Raw genomic sequence first — 22,753 nt, 5'->3', positions numbered from 1 at the left:
TATTCCAAAATTAATTCAGTTCATTTTTTACCTCAGGTTTACACGCAATAACCCATATTGACAAATGAAAAAAGTTTGCTTGAAATTCTTGCAAATGTATTTAAAATAAAAAACTAAAATTTAACATAACTTTTCACAGCATTTGCCATGACACTCAGAACTGAGCTCAGGTACATCCTGTTTCCTCTGATCATCTCTCAGATGGTATGGTATGTCATGTTACAGAATAAGGCTGTAACATGACAAAATGTGGAACAAGTGAAGTGCCGTGAACACTTTCCCAATGCATTGTAGGTGCTGCAGTTCTGAAGTACAACGAGAGAGAGAAGGGTGTGGCTTGCTCTGAGGTGTTCCTATGGGACAAGAACAAAGACTGCAGGGGAAAAAAAGTCGTCATTCAAGCAACAAAGTTGTTAAGTACCAGTAAAGTGTGGTGATCAGTGGTCTGATTGAGGAATGTCAGGAACCCAGGCTGAGGTGGTTTATATTTGTACGTTTTATAAAAACAGCAGAATTATGAAATTGAAACATGAATACCCACACAATCACTAAATATCCAAGAAGTTGAATATATGGGTCCGTAGTGATTCCCAGTGTATTAAAAATCTTTCATTATAACTTGATCTACATTATGTCACAAAAGTAGAAAACAAAACGTTGCACATCAAGTGTTGAGATCAGACTGAGGCCTGCATCTCCCAGCCCACAAATCAGTGAATATGTGTACTTAAAAATGAACATTGGAAATGAATATTTTTTTTAAATATATCTGGATAAAAGTGATGTAGATCTCTAACTTTGTCTCTAAAGTCCTTAACGAGCTCAGCTTTTTTGTTTTCCTCACCGTTCTTTAAGTCTCGGGCTGTGTGGTACCAACATGGAGTTACACTGATACCTTTACACTTCATCCAGTGATCCCGACAGCACATGAATGCACATAAAATGCCTCATTTTTTGCAGAGATCTGTAAATGAATGTCATTGCATGAAAATCTGACTTGTAACAATGTTTGTGTTGATGTGTCAGTGTGTGTCTGCACTCACTGGCTCCTATGTCTAGGCTCATTATGTGTGTGCTGAAGACTGGACATTGAAAGAGACAAAGTTTTAGACACGTGTTTGTGATTTATTTGCCCTCGTTCTAATTAGTGTTCATATGAGTGTCTGTGTTTATTTTTCCTCATTAAACTCCTGGACTTCAGTGACTTAGCAGCAAGTCAAATGTCTTAAATGTTTTAATCTGCTTAAAGTTATTGCTTACAAAGTGACAGAATTGTCTGTGATTTTGTTTAAAATAAAGCTGAATAGAGCTTGTGTACCTCCTTTTTAAAAATTTTCCTTGTTTTTTTTTTTACACATTTAGTCATATATATGTATATATATATTGGATCTGATAAAGGGAGAAATTTACATTACACTTTAGCTAGTAATGACTTCATGAACTTTTTCACGAATAATTTTTAACCATTAGAGAAAAAAATGCTCATAATCATCTCACAGATGTAACATTATCTACAGCTACTTTCAGTAACATTGATATTCATTTCTTCTTTTGTCTTTTTCTCCAATTGATCTTTCTGAGTTAACTTCAGTAATTCCTCCAAACCATCAACGTGTCTTTTAGACCCCGTTCCTGCAAGAATGCTCAAAGAAGTCCTGCCATTAATTAATGATTCAATCTTAAATATGATCAACCTGTCTCTAATAATCGGCTATGTACCACAGGCCTGTGCTAATGCTCAAATGTAGAGTCTGACACAACACAAAGATGTGTGTCACATGTGTTGGCAACCTTATAATACACTACTTATAAAGGCACCAGGAGAGTGGCCTACAGCTGAGAGCATTTCCTGTGGAGGGTAGGACATGTAGGGAAAACCCTAGTGATTGCACAGTGGTTGCCCATCTTTTATATGTACAGTTATGTGCAAAATTATAGCAGTTTAACATTACTAATGTGTTTAAGCACTGATTTTGGCAGAAATGATGAAACAACATGGGAACAAATTCATGACTAGGTGTAGCAGAGTAATAGCCAACCAACAGACGCACATGGCATGCATGCTGCTAATTGGGGATAATTGACTCATTTAATGAAAGGGATGTATTCAAATTAATAGCAGTGTGGAGTTAAGTTAGGGAGGTCATTCAATCTGTGAAGAAATGGGTGTCAGTTATGGCCCTTATTTAAGAAAGGAAGGCAGCAGATGCTGTACCTGCTGGTTTTAGCCCTTTGCTCAGTGAGTAAAATGGGTCGTTCCAGTTGCACTGAGGGAAAAAGAACTTTGATCAAAAAGTTGATTGGAAACAGCGAAGTGCCTCATTTCATTTTCAGTGTATACTGTAAATGTTCCAGAAAGGAAAAACAGTTCATGTTTACATTTGGGATTGAATGTGCACAGCTCCCAGTGCCTTTGTACTGTGAGATTATTATATTATCTTATGCCACGTTATACCCCTAATTAAAGATTGTGAAATTATTATGTAGTTTTAGTTCGCATTATTTTACTGAAGAGGTGATAACTATTAGATTTATTAGACTGATTTGTATTACATTAGACTGCTGGTTTATGGTGAATGAATGATATTGTTTTATGATGCATGATACTGCTGAGTTATAAGAAATACTGTTTTCAGAGAATCATGGCCTTATTTTTCTGATTACAAAGAGAACAGAACATACCGTAGAGGTTTTCTGCCCCATCTCATCAGGAGAAGGCCGTCACTTAGGCGCCGTAAGAGAGAAAGCATGTGGATGCTTAGTTTGGAGGGGGGCTGAAGCTATAAGAATGTGAGAAACGGTCAGACACATTGAGATCAGGCGGACACCCTCCCGCGCTCATCTCCCCTCTGGATGGTTAATGCTCAAAAGTGTTTGTATGGAATAATAAGAATTGTATGAATTAAAGTAATTGTTGATTGAGCATTTATACACCGAGTGTTGTTCTTCCTTTAGCCCAAAGATCAAAGAATTGGATTATTTAACAGTATATATGGAAATAGGTGCTATTAGTAACATGGAATTTTTCATCTGTTGCTTTAACACACTGCTATTATTTTGCACATAACTGTATATATTCTGTTATTGGAGTCATCACCTTCAGCGATGTCACTGTGGTATAACAAGAAAGATTCAAAGAAACAGGTCAGTATACCATCTCATTAGAAGTGACCTTTATTTACATATTTCACAATGTACAATGTAAGTCTGAAAGCAGATGAAAAAGAGAAAAAGAGGTAAATGTGGGAGGAGAAAAGCAGGATCAAAATGCTTCACCTATTTCAGTATCTATTGCATAGTTTGAGATGATTGAACTGAATACCTTTCTAATATTGTGCTCCCTATTCCCAGCCCAACTGCTTGACACCAGAAACAACCCAGAGTCAATCTAAAACCTGCTCCTGGTTACCTGTGGGAGCCCAACACTCCCAGAATCACACATGGCCTCTAACTTCACACAAGTGTGTGTGTGCACATTGCAGAGGTTAACAGTGTGACAGCTCTCAGAAATCTCATGAAACAGTATTCACGATGTTGTCGTCGTGTATGTTGTGCAAACATAAATCCAATGGCAGTTCGGGCTCTGCTATTCAGCTGTACAATTGTTTCATGTCTGCTGTCAACCCAGAGGGTATCACATTGTTCTGTGTGATCGAAACACATGGTGCGAAATTATAAATATAACTTATCTTAAAAGCATAATTCAGTTCTTTTAAAAGCACCACCAATGGTTGAAATACAATATTGATGAAATGTTGATCTCAAGTCAGATTACACACACACGGTTTCTAATTTGCACAAACATACAATGCTTTATTCAAGTGATGAGTTGCTGGTTAACCATGTTTAATGTGTTTAAAAATGTCTTTATGTGCAGATTTTTGACCAATTTCATAAACAGAGAGCAAGGACTGGTAACGCCTGTCTAGGGATCAAACCTTGCTACCTTATGCTGGTATGATTATCTAGGAGGGGGACAAAATATCAGCAGCTACGAGTACTTACTGTACTGCAGTAATTTTGTTCTCAGACCTGCCCCCCTTCAGAAGCTAAAGAAAGATCCCACACTACAATTTTTATCAGTCATCACAAATAACAAAGGATCCACATTGTAAAAGTGAGAGTGTAGCATCACAATAAACACAGTAAAATCACAGTAATTCACTTTAGTTTCATGTCATATTTTTCACCTGGTGGGCCACACATCACTTATCGTCATCGATTGATATTTATTATATCTTTAAGGACAATTTTACATCTCCCATTATAAGTGCATTTACATTAAAGCAAGCAAGTCCTGTGGATCTGTGCCTCTCCTCGCTTTATTTGTAATTCCACATGCATGAACTTTCAGATTTTGTAGCAACTATCATAATTTTGAGAAGCTGAATCGCTTAAACACTAGATTCAGTACCTGGTCCAAAATAGGCCACACCTGTTAACGTTTGAATTCAGGTGAAAGAACAGGTTGATCTAAAGAGCTCCCGAATTCAAGCATTGTACTGCAATGGGATGCCAGCGCAACAAGTCAGTTTGTGAAATGTCTTCCCTCTTAAAAATTCCACAAACAACTCTAACTCGTAGAATTCTGAATTTTTTCAGAATTCTGACTTAACACTCAGAATTCTGAATACTGAGTTTAAACTCAGAATTTCGAGTTTGAGGACAGAATTCTGACTTTTTTCAGAATTCTAGTTCCACTATAACCAGTTATAGTGGCTCCATGTCAAAGTGGTTTACGCATCTGTCTGTCAAGCAAAAGTTTGATCCTGGGAGAAAATACACAAAACTGTTTGGGGCCCACCAAATCAAATGTGTGTCGCTACCTGAAACAACCTAAAGTAGATTACTGCAGTTTTTGCTGTGCTTGTGGGTTTCCTGCTTCTTCAGCAGTGAATGAGCTACAGCCTCAGTACATACTCTGCTGAGAGTACCTACAATACCAAAAAGGGGGGGGGGGGAATCACCTTTTTCAAATTTTCGGTATATTCAGCCATAATTACTCAGAGTATGTGTCAGAATATGTATACAGTGAGTCTGGAATATCATTAGCATACCGAACAGTGAATGGTTTGACAAAAGGCAATAAGGAAAGGTTCTTATCCTTGTAAATGTACAATATGTCTTTGATGTCATCACAAATCAGGAATTAGTGCTGTGACACTGTGTGTTACACTGAACATGACTTTGGACAGATAATATTGTAGATCAAATCGTGGTGCCCTGCTCAGTGCTGACACTGATGGGCAAACCATACTATGCTCACAGACAGGTTCATGTGAACTAATGAGCATGTCCCAGTGTTCAAAACACTACTTAGAGCATCACTTGTTTTATGTTCTTTGTGTGCAGATTGTGATCAGCTGCCTTGTGCTGCTGCTGGCTCTGAGGTTTACTGGCCATCGTGGTTTTAGCTCGATGCATTCTACAGCATATAATGTTGCATGGTTCCTGTACACTGTGCCCCAATACTGCTAACGTCCCATTTTAGCGTGCACTTACTGTCACATACAACCTTTAAAGGAACATCACTCAGTGTGAAATAACCAGATAAAACACAGTGTCCAGATCCCCTGCCTGATTAAAAAAATATAACACTAGCAGGGCATGCGTGCTTCAACATGTAGGACTGATGGACATTCGGCAGCATTTAACTATTTAACACTCAGAGACAGCCTGAGATCTGCCCGCCACTCTCATGCAAACACACTGAGCCAGTAAATGAATTAAAACCACAGCATCAATAATACATAATTCCATTTATCTTCATCATCAGGTACCAGAGGTTGTGCAAGAATAAATCATTTGAACAAGCATCAAATCAAATTTTACTGCGCATAAATAATCAAGAATTGCTAAATAATAATTTAGGTCCATGTATTTTATAAATCTGCAGCTCTAATTTTAGGGGTTTTAACAAAAATGTGCAAACTAAGGATTGATGCATGTTGCAGCAATGTTATGGAAAAATGAGCATCGTAGCAAAAAGCTTGTTAAATAGAGGAAGGTCACATTTGCAGAGTATATGGACCATTAACATCCTCAAATAAGATGAATGCAAGTGATGGTTTCCTAGATGTGCCTGTGCTCTGCACACACAGTGACTCAGCAGGTCTGACAGAGGATAGAGGAGCATCGCTGCTGCATCTCCGACGCTGCACCATCCGTCACACAGCCATGGAAAATGCTACCATCCACATCCCGCATTCAGCAGTTCTGAACTGGCATATGTTGTTGCAGTGGTTATGTTAGTGTTCTGGTGTGCTGCTGTGTCTTCTGAATAAATTTTTCTGCTTTCACTGATACACTGTTAAATCTGCCTTTGTGTTGTCTGACAACCTGACAGTCTGTAAGAAATCAGGCTAGACTGAGTTTTACGATAATGGAAAAGACATATCACTGCTGTCCCACAGACACACACAGTACCATCTTTTACTTTAAACTGGGATGTAACTGTTTTAATTACCTGACAAAGAAAGGCCAATAAATGTAGTCAAAACAACAGAACCCAGAATGATGTAAAACTGAACGCATACTGACCCCAACCAAGCTTGACTTTTGACTTCGACAAAAGCACAGACGAGCAGTCAAACACAACAAAAAAACACCTTGTGTGTTCTTGTGTCAGTGGGACTGCAGGCTAAGGTATATATGTTAACTTAATGGTGTACTACAGGCCATGTTGGTGAGTAATGCAAAATTAATGTAGCGAGTAGCATGACAAATGATGTGATGCATGACTTTTTTGAATGAGTACACAAACACTGCTCCCAAAACAACAGTAGGTGTTCCTGTTCTTACACATGTGCTGCCTCTCAGGCACACACATGTACCCAAAGAGCTCATCTCAGTGAAACTCAGAGAAGTGACACACCCTCTCGTTTGTCCTCGCACTAAGAATCGACATCTGACGCTGATGAAAAGAGTGAGAACATAAATTGTGTTGAGGCGAAACTGTCACTGCTTTCAGGAAAAGGAGCCACTGCCTGCTCGTTATGTCTTTACATGACTGGGAAAAACATCTGTAACATAAAATGGATCGTGATCTCATCATTATGTAAAGAGCTGTTGCACTAAAATGCTGGCTACAAAAGGCATTTTCTAACTGACCTTTTTATAATTATGGAGCTCGCTGTCAGTATTTTCAGTTTTCCTAATAGAAGAAGAACCTTTAAAAATCAAAATGTTGAATGCACATGGCAGTTTCTTTTTCTGAGCGAGATACTGAATGAAACCTCCGACTTACTCCGTCCATCCTCACTTATCGTCAGGTCAGAAAGCTGGTACATACATGTGGATTCAGAAAAAGGAGGCCTCAGATGAATGTGTTTGTGTGTAGTGTGAGCTAGAAAGGAAATGGTGAATGAGTGACTGGTTACTGTGCTTTTTCAGTCTTTTCCACATGGGAGGAGAGTGTGTGTCTTCCAGTTTTTACATCAAAAAAACGCTGTCCACTGGCACGTGTCCCTGTGTGTCTAAACATCCTGATGATTCAGCCTCAGTGCCACATTCCCTTATTTCGTTTCATCCTCGAGTCCTTGCAGACATCACTTCTTGTCGCTGTTTTTAAATATTTGTTCGTAGGACGGTGGAGGATGGTTGCAGTACGACGGAGGTGGCGGATAGGAACCCATCATCATGTGGGTGGAGCCAGGCTGTGGCGGGTACGGCGGGTGTGTCATGGTAACCCCTGGGTCGCCTCCTGCCAATCCATTCACCCCGAAGCCCTGCATGCTCCCTGGCTGCTGGGAAACTGCAGGAAAAGAGAAAAGAAATGATTCAAATGCTTTTCCTTTAAAATCTCAAGTTTAAAAATAGGCTGTTACGACAGCATTCGATTTCATTCTGGTATTCATATGTTAAATATCCAAAACCTTTTTCACATTTACTATAAACAGTAGAGCTCAGCCATCAAAGAACACAGTGCATCTATCCATGCCCCATAATCATGGTAAGAAAGTGACTTTTTTTTTTTGAAATTCTTGAAAATTTGTTAAAAATCAAAACTAAAATATAACAGGTACAAGTACATAAACTGGTCTCATGTTTATAGTAAAAATCTTCAGTGTTATTGTTATTCCTAAAACTCTCTGATAATCAGTAAGGATAGACTGCCAGTACCTCTGAATACCACTTTATTACTCACTGAGCAGAAATCCTCTCCATCGATCGTTTCTTCACTACCACAGTTACATCACTGATTCCTTATTTATCTTTCTGCCTTCAACCCAAAGCCTTAAACAAACAGGGTGTCAGAGAAGATTAGAACAAGCAGGCTGAGATGCTGACTTTACTTTGGAGTTCATCAGAGAGAAAAACGAGTAAAAACGTCCTCCTCCGGGTCACCTTTTCAGAGAGTTTGACGCTGTGCTATTATTGGAATGTTCCACTTAAGTTTCTGCTTGGTTGACTGACACAAAGTAAAATTCCATCCATGTAAAATTATGACAAGAGTTTTAACAGCTGCTCTGCTCTCACCCAAAGTCTCATGTCTGAACTATATAATGGACATAATGTTGAGCATAATGAACAGACTTGGAAAAGTTTAGGGGACATAAATGGGACACGCCAGGGTTTGTTTCTGCAGTGGTTGGATTTGATGGACCAAAGTGATTTCATGGAGTGTTCCAGGAGAAATCTCCTTTCGATCACAGCATGATCTCTTAGAGATAGGGTGAGATGTTCGGCCATCCGGGAGGGCTCAGAGTAGAGCCGCTGAACCTCCACATCAAAAGGGGCCAGTTGAGGTGATTTGGGCATCTGACAAGGATGCCTCCAGGGCGCCTCCTAGGTGAGGTGTTCTATGCATGTGCCACCGGGAGGAGGCCCCGGAGCAGATCCAGCTCACGCTGGAGATATTATATCTCTCAGCTGGCCTGGGAACGCCTTGGTGTTCCCCCGGACAAGCTGGAGAAGGTGGCTGGGGAGAGGGAGGTCTGGGCTTCTCTGCTTAGGTTGCTGCCCCCTCGACCTGGTCACGGATAAGCGGAAGAAGATGGACGCGATTGATCTTCTTTCGATGTAAAGGAGACCAAAAAGATGCTTCAAAGAGATGCGTAAGAGGCCAGCTAGCATGCATCCAGCAAGCCAGCAAGCATCTATCCTCGAACACCATGCCGATGTGGTGAAGGAGTGAGTACAAGTACCTGGACGCCCACTGGAAGACCAGCGCAGACTGCATACAAGAAGGAGATCAGCAGACTCTATTTGCTAAGGAAGCTGAGGTACTTCAACATGTGCAGTAAAATGTTGGAGATTTTCTATCAGTCTGTTGTGGCTGTCGTGTCTAGCATCACAGCTGGCAGCACCCAGAGACTGAATGAACTAATCAGGAAGGATGATTCGCTGTAAACGGTGGTGAGGAGGGCAAAACTGTTAGCTTGGACAATCTTGACCACCCACGGCACGTTTTCTAACAGAGTGATTCTGGACAAGATAAGGACAGATATCAGAAACGTTCCTCCACTGTGCAGCACATCAGTGTTAACATTTTATTTCTACTTTACTTTGTTGATTTTTAAAATATTCCACATACAAATTAATTTCTCTATATCATGTTATTATTATTTTATTAATAATGACAATAATAATAACAACATACTGTGTGATGTCTGCCTGAATAGCTTTTAAAAAGGAAACCATGTTTGTGCCTGTTTGTCTCTTATGCAAACATTCAGTTCTTAGGGTGCCTGTCATATCCACTTCCCTCATATCGGACTATAAAGTATACTTCGGCAGTCCAGATGGCCTTTATCTACGATGGCCTTTAGAGCTCATAGAGTAATACAGTTACATGTTAGCATAAGTACATGTTAGTCACACCACCGCGTTCATAAACAGAGCCACACGGCTGCCAAACTTTAATAAAAGAAAATATGCAGAATGTTTGAGTTAAGTGTGCTGGTCCTCAAAACGTGGGCCTTGTACTTTGGAGTACGTTTGATGCAACCATGTCTTCTTCTTCTGACTTCACTTTCTTACACTGTTCAACTCAACGGTTTTCCATGGTAAACACAAATCTCACACCGTTTTAATTTTTCTTTTTATTCAATAGGAAGTTTTACTGCATCTTAGTTTGTCACTCTTGTCTGTGCACCTGTCACAGCCTACTGTACCTGGTGTGGTAACAGGGTGCCTAGTGAAGGAGACATTGAAGGCTGGCTCGTCTCTCAAAGGAGACGGGTACATCCTTCTGCGAATGAAGAAGCCTGCACCACAGCAGAACAACACTCCCATCATCAGCAGCACCCTGAGAAGAAAACAAAACATATCACTGTAAATACAGGAGTTCTGGCTAAAATCAGAATGATGACGTTATGTGGCAAACTATCCAGCTAGCATGTCAACACTGACATGACTTTGCTACCAAAAAATGTTATTAAGCATGAAAGCTACATTTGCTGTTTCTAAAAGACATCTCTGATGTTATGAATATGTTGTCGGTCATCATTCCATTTATTCACTTTCTGCTGGTTCGGGTTGGAGGCTGGAGTCTGAGTAAACAAACCCAGACTCCCTTCACCCCACCCACCTCTTGCAGCTCATCCGGGGGGGACATCGAGTTGTTTACTGTCGGGATTTAGCTGATCGTGGCGATTAGGACCCACGAGCAGACTCACAGACTCCCACAGGCAGACAAGATTAAACAGGAGACAAGTCCTTTAATAAAGGCTGATGCAAGGATACAAAATAACTCCAAAATACAAAGGAAACAATAACTTCACTAACAGAAATCTATAATGAAAAAAAAAAACAATAGAGACACTAGCAAATAGATATTCGGAAGCTAGGAGACAGAATATTTAAATAAATAACTAAAGGTCCAAAATTATAGAGGCACTAGGAAAAAAGAAAAATAAATAAAAAGTCCGTGACAGCTTCCTAGGTCTGCCTTGAGGTCTACTCTCTTAACAACACCCCAGACATCCCATACTCCCTCAGCACCACCCCACAGGATAGTCCACAAAACACAGGCAGACTGGTTAGGAAAACTCCCACACACCCTCAAATATCCTTGAGCTGGTCCAGTCCTCCTGACTCCTACGTTCAACTAACTCATGGACTCTCCTCTCCTGTATCCTGGCACAGACCAGGGAGGCTGAGAAGTGCGACTCCCCCTATAGATAGAGCACACCTTCCATCCCCCCTTCTAATAAGGGGGGGCACCACCCCAGTCTGCCAAACCAGAGGTGCTGAGACTTGTCAGCCAAAATAAAGCCACAACACCCAAAGCCTCAAGGGACTAAGGGAGAACCACCTCCCACCTAACCCTTTTTTTAGCCACTGGAAAAACATCTAGTTAAGTCTCTTAGCATCCACCAATCACTTAGGGGTAGAGTTAATAGATGGAAGTCTAAACAGCTCGCCAGCAATCAGGCGGATGTTAAGAAGTCAAATTTCAGAATGGGAAGCTATTTTTAACTTTTATTTAAAAAATGATTTCTTTCTCTTAAAAAGTTTGTAGCGAGACCTTTGAGCTTTTCTCATTTTCAAAAACCTTGGAGCTAAACATATCTTTGCAAAGCAGTTGCTGCAACATTATGCTAACAGAATAGCCACTGAAATGGTTGCTGAATGAGACCAGCATGCAGTATATTTGTACACATAAGTGGTGTTTATATGTGCAAAAGTTAAAAACAGACTTTTTTTTTTTACCAGTGTAGAAGAAATTACTCTAACAGTGATGAGTACCTGCTGAATTTTGCTTGATAATTAAATAACTACACAGTCTACTGTAGTCTGTAAATGACACAAACCCAGTGTGAAGTTCTACCCACTGTGCTCAATAAAAGCAGAGGACACAAAATGATGCTAAAAACAAATTACAGCCTCTTGTTTTGCCTGTAATTCAGTCAGCCCTATGTCGAATGTGTGCGCCAGAAGTCACCACTGAAAGAAAGCTCAGTCCACATATGCTGCACATTCAGTGTAACCACAGGGTAAAGCTCTTTAATGTAGCTACACCTGCAAAACAAAATGGTAAAAATGTGCACAAGTTTATGATTGTGTTATTTGTTTGTTTGGTCTTTGCTCGTTTTCACAGCTGTGCACACATAGTAAACCCAACACACAGTAACTCACCAGAAGTACCATAGTCTTTGGATGGACAGGGCTCTCACACAGCAGCGAGTCCCACAGCAGTCCTCGTAGGAACGGCATCTGCAGCAAGTCACACGGCAATGAGTCAGCAACAGCATGGAGCAGTTAGCCTCTGTTATTGTTTTACTGTTTAGCTACTTGGGAGTGGTGAAGTTTCTGTTGAGGTGCAGGCGTCACAGATACAAATACTGGGAGATGATAGAAGATTACAATACACAGTGTTTGAGCCATTTTCTTTCAGACCACAAACAAGCCTTTAACCAGTGTGCCTGGCACTAGGCCAAGACTACTGAACAACAGTGAGAGTACAACTATTATTGTTAACGTTTTAAGAACATTATCCCATTCCTTCTTTTCTGCACCTGCAAGCTGCTTTGCAACCCACCTCTATCGTTCTTGCTGTATCTGACCTCAGATATATATCTGCTGTCATCTGTTCCAGGATTTTACTGCAGCTCTCCCAGACTCTGGCTTTCCATGGAAGGGTGAGAAGAAGAACTCTACATTTCATTTACGCCCTCGGTAGAGTGTAGAACCACGCCACTAAATATAAATTACTACAGATGGAAATATCATTCTTAACTTATTATTAACTTCCAGTCAGCAGATTGCAACAGATTACTACAACAGTTGCCTCAACCGTTAGGTAAAGACCTTACAATAATACAGAGAATGCCCCAACAATCCAAGGACCTCCTATGAGCAAGAACTTGGTGACAGTGGGAAGGAAAATCTTCCTTTTAACAGGAAGAAGAGATCGCTCCGATACAGCACGTTTCAGTATTTTGGCGTCATGAACAACAACTCGAGTTATAAGATAAATACGATTTAGCCATCTCACATTCTGTCTTCTCAACAGGTGAGTGAGTCCATAGTTTTCAGTCTGACACTGGTGGAGCCCATCAGCAAAAAAGAGAAGTCTCCTCTTACAGACAGATTTCACCTCTTTGAAATCAATTATTTATTCAGACTTGGAAGCCAAGCAGTTGCTTTCAAGGGTAAAAGTTCTGCAAGTACAGAAGGAAGTTGATGATGGATGGAATGTCTTCCTTTTTATTGTAATGGTTTTGTGTTGAACTTGTGTGTTTTTGAGCTTATTGTCTCCAGTAATTAGGACATCAGAGAAACTCCATATAACTCCAGAGAAAAAACATCTCTGCCAGATATTTTAGTTGTTCAACTGCAAGACAGTTAAACACTGTTTTTACCTCAGTGTACTACAGAGCTGAGGAAAAACTGTCCTTCCACACACAGTAAATTACATTAGTCTGTATGTACAGTAACATACTTTTTTTTATTGCAGTACAGAGAGTCTCGCTACAGTTCCCTGACATTTCCACCATAATTTGCAATACACCCAGGTGTATTTTTGCATTAATCACACTTTCTGCTTGGTAAACAAAATTTAAAGAGGTTTCCCTTTAACTGACAACCCAGCAGCCTGGGAACAGTCAGGTTGTGATTGACCAGTCTGAGAAGTGCAGCAGGAAACTGGAATTAATGCAGCTGGAAAAAAAATGTTGTCTGCAGTGCGTGTGTGTGCATGTGTGTGCGATAGATGACTATGGACAAATCAGCATGACCTCTCATGCTGGGATCTCTCATTCCTAGCCCTTCTAGCATTTCAGCGCTAGAGCTGGGAGGCTAATCAATGTCCGCAGATGCTGCAAAGCATGCAGCGAGCAGTGTTTGCATCACACCAGATAAAGTTGATGCCAGTTTCTGTGTGTAGGTAGCATAATATTTATACTCTCTATGCATTGGCACAAAACATTTTACCTAAAAAAGGGGTTTTGCATCACTACTTACAAAAATACTGATTCCATCACATCAAAATATTCTAATTATTATTATTATTGTTGACACTTCAGTTATCATTCTGTTAAGGTTTGAGGGATATTACAGTTTCCACAAAGATTTAAGAGGTGCGAACAGGAAACATAACATCAGGATCAAATCTGTAGGCCAGAGCCGATCTGAGAGAGGCAGTTCATTTACAATTAATCCCACTGTATAGAAATTAGTGGCTGTTAAACGATGACAGTACATCATTAAACATAATAAGATAGCATTCAATGAACAGAAATTAATGGAGTGAACAGCCCAGGTAATAAATGATTGCAAAGCTGCAGCGAGGTGCTCGGGCTGCATGCACAGCCACTGCAGCCGTTACTGCTTCTCTGCTGAATAGTCAAATCGCTTGGATTTCCACAGTTTTTAGAACATCAGCAAGAACTAGTCACCACATGCCACGCCTCTGCCTCATGCTTCTCCATGCACGCCATGACTTGTGATGTAAAAGTGAAGTTTTAGTTTTGAAGTCCTAATTGTCAAATATTCTCCCAAAGTCATTTTCATTTTTTATTATATAAGAACAGTAATGCATGAGAAACTCATTTTAGGGTAACACATTTAATCTACTAACATGTTTTAATCTCATTCTTTTACAAACATCTCAGACCTACAAAACGTTTACACATGAAAAGGATCGTTAGTGACCACAGTGGACATCCAAGGGTTGAGCTCATTGGTTTAAAAACTTACATGAAGTAGATGGGGTATCCACCTTCGAAATACCAGCAGTACTTTTTCGCCTCTACACACTGTAAAAGAGAAAAAGGTGATGATTAAAAACTTGCAACTCTTTTCAACTCACAAAATGAAGCTCAGTTAGCAGCAGCAGCTCTTGCTGGGTTCTCAATTTTTCAAATGGTCTTAAACCTTTGATCGGGAGTGTATTATGTGTGGTGTCGAGCAGGGGGGTAATTAATGTTGCCTGAGCAGTACAAAGAAGTTTGTAGCTGGGACATTCCAGCCAATAGCTGACAAATGAGGGCTTAGTAACATAAAAAATCAAAAGGTAATAAAATGATTTATAATAAACTCCATTTACTGCAAAGTAAAATGGGTTCTAGTATATACAGATTCACTGACTGGTGCTTTACTCGTGGAATATTCCACTCTCATGCTAGGGTAAAGCTTCTTACCCCTAGAAAATATCCAGTGTGTTCATGGACTCATTTCCTGCTCTTCCCATGAGAATAAAACCATTTTAAACTGTATTGGAAAGAGAGAGCCTCGGAGGGTTTTAAAAATATCTTTAGCCTTTGCGTATCCCTTCCAAAGAAAACCTCAAATAGAGTCCAGGAAACTGCTTCTCAAAAACAGCTTAAGTACACAAGAAAGTCACTCTGTGTATACACGTTGTGGATGAAAGATGCAGAGACATTTTCACTGTGACTAAAAACCTGAAACACGGACGCCAGCTTGGCTCACTGGGAGGGGCGGGTGGCAACGTGCCGTATGGCTGAGATCGGTCGGACCTGTTAAAAGGGATTTTTTCCTTCCCACTGTCGCCAAAATGCTTGCTCATAGGATGATTGTTGTTTTTTCTGTATTCTCTGTATCATTGTATGGTTCTTACCTTACAATATAAAGCGCCTTGAGGCAATTGTTGTTGTGATTTGGTGTTATATAAATAAAACTGTCTCTTATCTCACATTCATCTAGACAACATAAGCCTTTATGACTCAGTAAGCAATGTCAGTCACCTCTGGCTTGAGGGATATGAGTGTGAAATAACAGAACTATTCAACTGTTATATCCTGTACAATGGAAGAAACAGGAGAAAACTACAGTACAATTTATGACATTATCAATCTGAAAGTGTATTTAAGATATTGCTGGAAAAGGAAATGCGCAATTTCACAATTTTTAACTTTGTTACCATCTATTCACTTGTATTTGGACCTAATTCTCATCCTGTCTTCAACCCTCTGCCAGCCATGAATACAATCCAGCTCTGTTCATTGTCTTTCTCTAATTAGAGCTGGTTGGAAAAGCTGACAGTGGAGAAAAGAGTCCCTCTGTGCTCCCACAGGACAAAAATGACCATTACGCAACCAGAGGATGTGTTTTCTTGCTTTAAAAGCAGCTCAGATGGCTTTTGGATTGAGGACGCCGGGAAGGATGAATAGTTCAAATGGTTGTATGCTGCACTGAAAGCTTTTAGAAGCAGCGAAAGTGTTCGGGATGATCAGGAAGGGAAGAGCTCTGCAACAGTCGGACATCCGAGAACACCACTTTGCTCCAACACAGAGCCATCAATCTCATTTGAATTTTGCTCACTCGGACTGTGTTGCAAAAATTTCCTGATTAGACATAAAGCAAGACAAACTTTCTTCCAGTACTGATATGAAAATAGCCACAGAGAGCTCATGAATGTTGTTGCAATAGTCATACTTGTCTTCAGTTTTTCAACTATTTAATTAAATCTAATATTTTGTTCCATCTCTTCTAATCCTCTATGTCCTAGGTCATGGTCCAGACCCAGGCTTCTTTGTGGAACCAGACCTTTTACTAGGTTTTGATAAACCTAAATTTCTATATTACTCTGCACAACTTTTCCTGTATATACACAGGATACTAAGTCAAGCTTGTCAGCCATCCAAAGCATTTATTCAGAGCACATGGGAAAGCAGAAAACTCCACAAGGACACGAGATACTGAAGTCCGATGAAGTCAGGGAACCAGGAAGATTAAAGCTGAGATGGTTTCCATGTGAAATGTGTTTAAAGAAAAAGAACATTTCAAACTTCACCTTTTCCAGCGCCACTTCACATTGGGGTCCACATATCATTCACCGCATGACACACTTGAGGACTTTTACTGTTTTAGTCTGTACTAAGCTCTTTGCACCCATCTCCATCATATACCCAAAACTATAAGGAGCCATCATTTCTACACTCACTAACCACTTTATTAGGTACACCAGTTGAACTGTTCCCTAATCCAATGCACCCAACCAACATGAAACTCAACATGTCAACAAATTTGGAGCAACTGAGTGATGCTATCATGTCATATAAAGTAAAATCTCTGAGGAATCTTTTTAAATCTATGCTATGAAGCCAATTCTAAAGACAAAAAGGGGGCTCCAACTAACTACTATTAAAGTGTGCCTAAAAGTGCCAGGTTAGCAAACCTGGGGTTGAATTACTTATCTTTGTCAGTTTATTGTGAACAACTAGCAACAATCAGAACGTTAAGTCTAGGATCTGGTTGCAGTCCTATTACATCAATCAACAGTATTGACCCCACGGGTGTTTCCTTAACTGTGCCAGTTCAAAGTTGATATTTGCAGAACCTGGTACCACCCATTTGGTTGTTCCCAAATCCCAAATTCCAACAACTGCTCATACCTAACACCTGTTTAACTTCTTCTTTATGTTTATGTCAATAAAGGCCGTGAAGCCCATTCAAATCTGAACATCATACAACAATAGAGGTCACAATTAGTTTCTAAGCATTTCCTGAATATAGAAGAAAGGTGAAATTACCATGTGTCACACAACTGAGTGGCAGTGCCTTCATATTGTTATTATAGCCACAGATACATCCTTTTCTGTGTGCAATTAAAATGTGCAATTCACTTGTATTTTTATTTTTATTCCTATTTATTCTATTTATCCCCTTCGTATATTTTATTTATATATGTCTCTGTATTTATATATGTGTGTGTGTGTGTATATATATATATATATATAATATTCTGTAACTTCTGTCGGTGCTGTGCTTTTGGAAACCGAATTTCCCAGAGGAACCCACCCGAGGGATTAATAAAGTTTTATCTTATCTTATCTTCTGATCAACACGTGGTCTCTTTCTAAAACAAACTTGGAAATTTGCCTATTAATTGAAAAACTAGATGGTGTAGAGATGCTCCAGGATAGGCAGAGATATGGAGACACAAACAGAATTGTCAGTTTTTTGTTAAAGACGATGCTTATGTCGCCCCACCAAATAAAACTGAGGTATGAGTAAACACATGGCCAAAGAAGTTAAGCTATGAGCCATAATGGGAATATGGAGAATTTTTGCATCCATAAACTTTTGAGTTTGGCAAGAAATTACAGTATGTTAGTTTCTACAATTATTTGTATGACTTGCAATATTGTTGATGGTTTACAAGGGCAACATGAGGAAACTTTTACGGTCCAAATACTCTACATAGACTAATATAGTCTATTTGGAGCTCGAGGTTTTCCCAGAAATCCACAAAACAAACTCAACTCAAAGCAAGAAGTTTTCAATCCGTTAGGTAATACTGAGCTTAACTACAGGAGTATGAAAAGAAAAAAAGTGATGACCAGGCTTTTGCTTACTTATTATTACCCTGCTGCTGTAGTTCTTAAAAAGCTGATAGTCTCAGGGATGTTTTTGCTGCATCGACAGATTCCAGATGTGTGAAGAAGGTGCTGTATCTAACCAGCTGTTTACCTGATGGCACCACAGTTACAGTAATAATAATTTGAAGAACTGTGGACAGATTATTCTACTGCAAGCAAATCACAGCAATATCAATCAAAGGGTGGCAGATGAACACACAGAACTTCCACGTTACACAGTCAGTAACTACCAACCTGATGAGAAAACCCAGACTCGAGACAACAAATAAAACAAATGTGTAATAATACTGGAAACCCATAATATATTAATTTTAATAGAGAAAACAACATTCAAAGTGAGCTTTCAGATTTAAGAATATGCCCTCAAACCCCACCCTGTTAGCATTTAACGAGACAACAGCACTTATCAATTAACCTCAAAGACAAACTGTAGCTTCTATTTTATTGCTCTATTGCCTCTGAGTATCGTGCCAAACGTTTTAAGCCAGATGAACCATACAAAATACCAACCTCTTTATATTTACCCTGAGGCCACTATCAAAATGACTCCAATGTTTCAGTTGTCTGTCATGCATAGTACTGCATGTGATATTATTGAAAACCTCAGTCATACGACTTTGAGAAGCTCTGTGTTTTTAATTAATTAACTCAGCGTTTGGTTTGGTGCCGTTTTAATGCCAACTTAACCTTTGTGCTACACTGACACCACGGTGTAGAGGCTGGAACACTCACTTCAGAGTAAGAGGGTTCTCGGGCTGGATCACTTGGTTAGCTGAGGCCTGCCTGTGTGTACACTGAGGCTTCTCTTCCTGTCTTGGTTTCTAAACTAAATTCATTAGTGATTTTAAACTGGCAATTAGTGTAATTCATTTACATAGAAAGAGCTTACTGTAAAGTCAGAAATTTGAGCTTTGCCAGACTTCAAGTACTTCCATGAAGGGGCATGCACTGAAATAATGAATCTTTCTCCACAAATATGCAAACCAGAAGATGGAGCATGTTTAGGACGAATGGGGTCTTTGCCCATGATGAGTCAGCTCAGAGATGGAGGAAATGTCACATAGCCCATTGTGTTGTTGGATGGTGTCCTCACGTTTGGTGTCAAGAATACAACGGGTCCAGTTCCCACAAAGTGTTTTAGAGTACTATGCAATGCCTCTCTAGAAATTTTAAGTGTAGCCATGATTTGACGATTGCTTCAATCACAATCGCATTTCTGAAGACATGTTTTCCATTGTCAGTAAGTAATGTCCTCTTGGAAACTTAAGGCAATATATGACAACTAGACAGGAAAACTGAGCAGTTAATTTGAACAAGCCTCTGATGGGTCAACTAAACAAGACCGTTTGCCACTAATCAGCTTTAATCTGACTATTTGTTAATCTTGATATAGTCAGTAAAAGGCACATTAAAATCAGTTTGGTACTGGCACTGCTATAATTCACTTCAATTTTATTTATATCACACCAAATCAAAACAGCAGTCGCCTCCAGGTGCTTATAGTTCACCTGGTTGAACAGGCTGGGTTTGAGTCTGCCCTGGAACATATTCTGTACGTCATACCCTTCACTCTGGCCTTTCTATTAAAGTAAAAAAAAATTAAAATGTCATAATAAAGAACCAGTTAGAACTGGTTTGACTGCCAAAGCACCACTATAATGTTAATCAACAGTCCCTGATAATGGTAAATATAATTTATTGCAGGCTTCATAGCTCATACAGAAAGTTTAAACCCCCTACAAGCACTGATCATGCAAAAAAGAGAAAAAAACCCTGAAGCAGAGCCTTGTTTAACTGTTGTCATCTGGTGTGCATATATCAGTAGCTACCATCCAACAGAGAGCACATGAGTGAGGCCCCACAGGCCACGATGAGAGAATGAATTAGTTTCCGCTTTAAGGACATTTTAATATCTCTTCAGGTGAATTTACACAGTGTCAAAGTGTGAGTCTCACACTGTGTGAGTCTGTGTTTTACTAGTGTTTTCAGGCCCAGCAAACAGTGAAACGGTGACTCCTCCTAATCTGCTTTCATCTAACAGAAAGCCGATAAGATAACAGGATTCATTAGTTGCTGCTTCTGTTGCAAAACAGTGCTTCAAACCCACTAAACAGTACTTAATATAGCTTACTGCTGTCTAATATTTATTTTATAAATATTTCCCAATGCTGCCATTTCCGGTTCCCAATGTCAATCAAACACTGGCATCACTGGGAGCTAAAAACAGCCCAATTTCTTCTTCTTAATGATGCGTGCATCCATGAAAAAGACGCTTTACTGACTTAGAAATCAGCAGGAAGTTAGCTTGCTTGTTTCCATTTTCAGGGATTTCGTAAAAACCAAAATGTTACAGCTCTGCTATCACTTTGTACATAAGTGAAGAAAACTAAACAGCACCACTGTTTGTAGGATTATTATTACCCCCTGAGGAAGCATGTCCCAGGGTCTAAAGCGTGCTTTCTGTGAGTCAACGCTGTTATAAGTGACACTAAATATCTAAGCTGTCAGGACCCGTCCTCAAAGCGGACACTGCAGTAGCAGCACAAGGTCTGAGGGCTTGACTCCCTCTAGGCAGCCTGCTTGAATTCAAAATGAATGCGTGCTCACTACATCTGCTGAATGAAATAAAATAGTAATGATGAGGGTTAATATTACATGAATAGACAGGAGTGTCAGCAGTGCACGGCTGATAGAAAGAGTGAGCTACATTTAGAGGCTGTAAAATTAAACTGGAGCTCGTTTTCACCTCTTTTTAAATGATTATATCCCCAACAAGTGCAGAAGGGTACATCAGAGGAAAAGACCAACACTACAAAAAAGAAATGTGAATATGACTGCGTGCACACTGATTCAGACTGCTGCCGTGTGTCCTACAGGCCCAGTAACCTACTGAGGAGTTATGGGGTCTGAGCACAAAGACAAAGGATGGCAGAATCACAGGTAGCTCACCCACTCAAACAATCCGATGTGCACATGTGGGGGTAAAAGCCATATTACTGTTCCACACTCTTTTATTCTGCACGAACACAATCCCACCAGCTTCGCATTTCTCCACATTTCTGATTTTGTTGCCATATCCCAGCTTAACGTTGAGCTTTTACAGATATTCGAGCGTCTCTCGCTGTGACGTTCATGAAGTTGACAAAGAGTGCCGCACGTACAGCGGAGGTCCTTTCTCACTGAGCCGGGCATGCCGGGTTCTGTTAGGTCTGATCTGTCTGTATCGGAACTACATCACAGTCAGCCCCGGCACAACAAGGCACGAGCGAAAGCCTTATAAAGGTACAGCCAGCGGCGTCACCCAGAACCCGCGCCTGTCCGTCACAGCTCTATTAATACCACAGTAACACCGGAGGACACCTCACCTCTACAAATAGCCACAATGTCAGGGCTGCATCGAGCAGTGGATGTCTCATATCTCCGTCGGTAGGAGAGTGGGAGCAAAGCTCCGCTCGTGGACAGGAGGACGCGGGGGGGATGCTCCGTTATCACTATGTCGGTTTCATCCCGCTGGCGGACACAGACAGCAGATCCGGTCGGTTTGACAGGACGGATGAAGGCAAACCGGGCGACGGTCAAACAGACCAAAAACGGAGATTAAATGGCATGATGGGAAGCTGCATTAGCCTGTGATGTTGGTTTATTCCACGCCCCTTTCCCAGCCCCCCACCCCCTACTCTGCCATACAAACACACACACAAACACACACGCACACACACACAGTTTCCTCATTTCATAGGACATTACACTTCCCCGGAGAATATTAGAACAATGGCTATGACTTCATATCCAACACATGGACAGTACAGTGCAAAAGCTTCGAGTCACCTTCATTTCTTTATAATAGATGCAGTACTCTAAAACATCCGCAAATATACATCAAAAGCCGGAACTGTCTTGAGCAAGCTTTCTGGTGATTTCTTTAAGCAGGAACAGTTCTCCAGGGTTCTTGAAGAACAGTTCTTTGGAGCTGTCTTGTTTTCTGTTATCTGTCGAGATGATCCCACACTTCTTACACAATGATTAGGGCAGTGCATGAGTGATGGTGTTCAGTTGTGTGTCTTTCACTCCACCGGCAGTGTGTTTAGGATCACCGTCATGATGAAAAACAAAGTCTGTCTTCCAGAAGTGATTACATGGAGGATCGACATCTTCTCCTGAGCTAACTAAAGGCGTCTCACAGGGTTCTATTCTGGGACCTATTTGATTTTCAGAAAAGGGTGGGTGCGACTCCGGGTTAGGGATGTTACTGCCCCAGGTGGAGAAGTTCAAGTGGTGTTTATTAGTATGGGTTGAATGGAACATGAGATTGACAGCTGGACTGGGATGGTGTCCACAGTCATGTAAATACTGCACTGATCTGTTGTAGTGAGGAGAAAGCTGAGCATAAAAGCAAAGCTATAAATTTACTGGTCACACTTGTACAGTGGGACAGGGTTAAAAAGACTTGGATCAGATCAGGTCCA

At 40.3% G+C, this 22,753-nt stretch overlaps 1 protein-coding gene across 1 annotated transcript; it reads right to left on the bottom strand.

Annotated features, from left to right (window-relative positions):
- Positions 1–3,145: 3,145 nt before the first annotated feature.
- vopp1 (VOPP1 WW domain binding protein) lies at positions 3,146–21,911 on the bottom strand. The gene is made up of 5 exons (XM_040047095.1): positions 21,653–21,911; positions 14,644–14,702; positions 12,082–12,159; positions 10,116–10,249; positions 3,146–7,753 (listed from the first exon to the last, which is right to left on the bottom strand). Exons 1-5 carry the CDS (start codon positions 21,701–21,703, stop codon positions 7,548–7,550), a joined length of 528 nt encoding a protein of 175 aa, XP_039903029.1. The 5' UTR covers positions 21,704–21,911; the 3' UTR covers positions 3,146–7,547.
- Between the last annotated feature and the right edge of the window lie 842 nt (positions 21,912–22,753).

Source organism: Simochromis diagramma, unplaced genomic scaffold, assembly GCF_900408965.1.
Source record: "Simochromis diagramma unplaced genomic scaffold, fSimDia1.1 OVJJ01000715.1, whole genome shotgun sequence".
NCBI classification, from domain to species: Eukaryota; Metazoa; Chordata; class Actinopteri; order Cichliformes; family Cichlidae; genus Simochromis; species Simochromis diagramma.
This window is presented reverse-complemented; position numbering and strand designations above follow the sequence as displayed.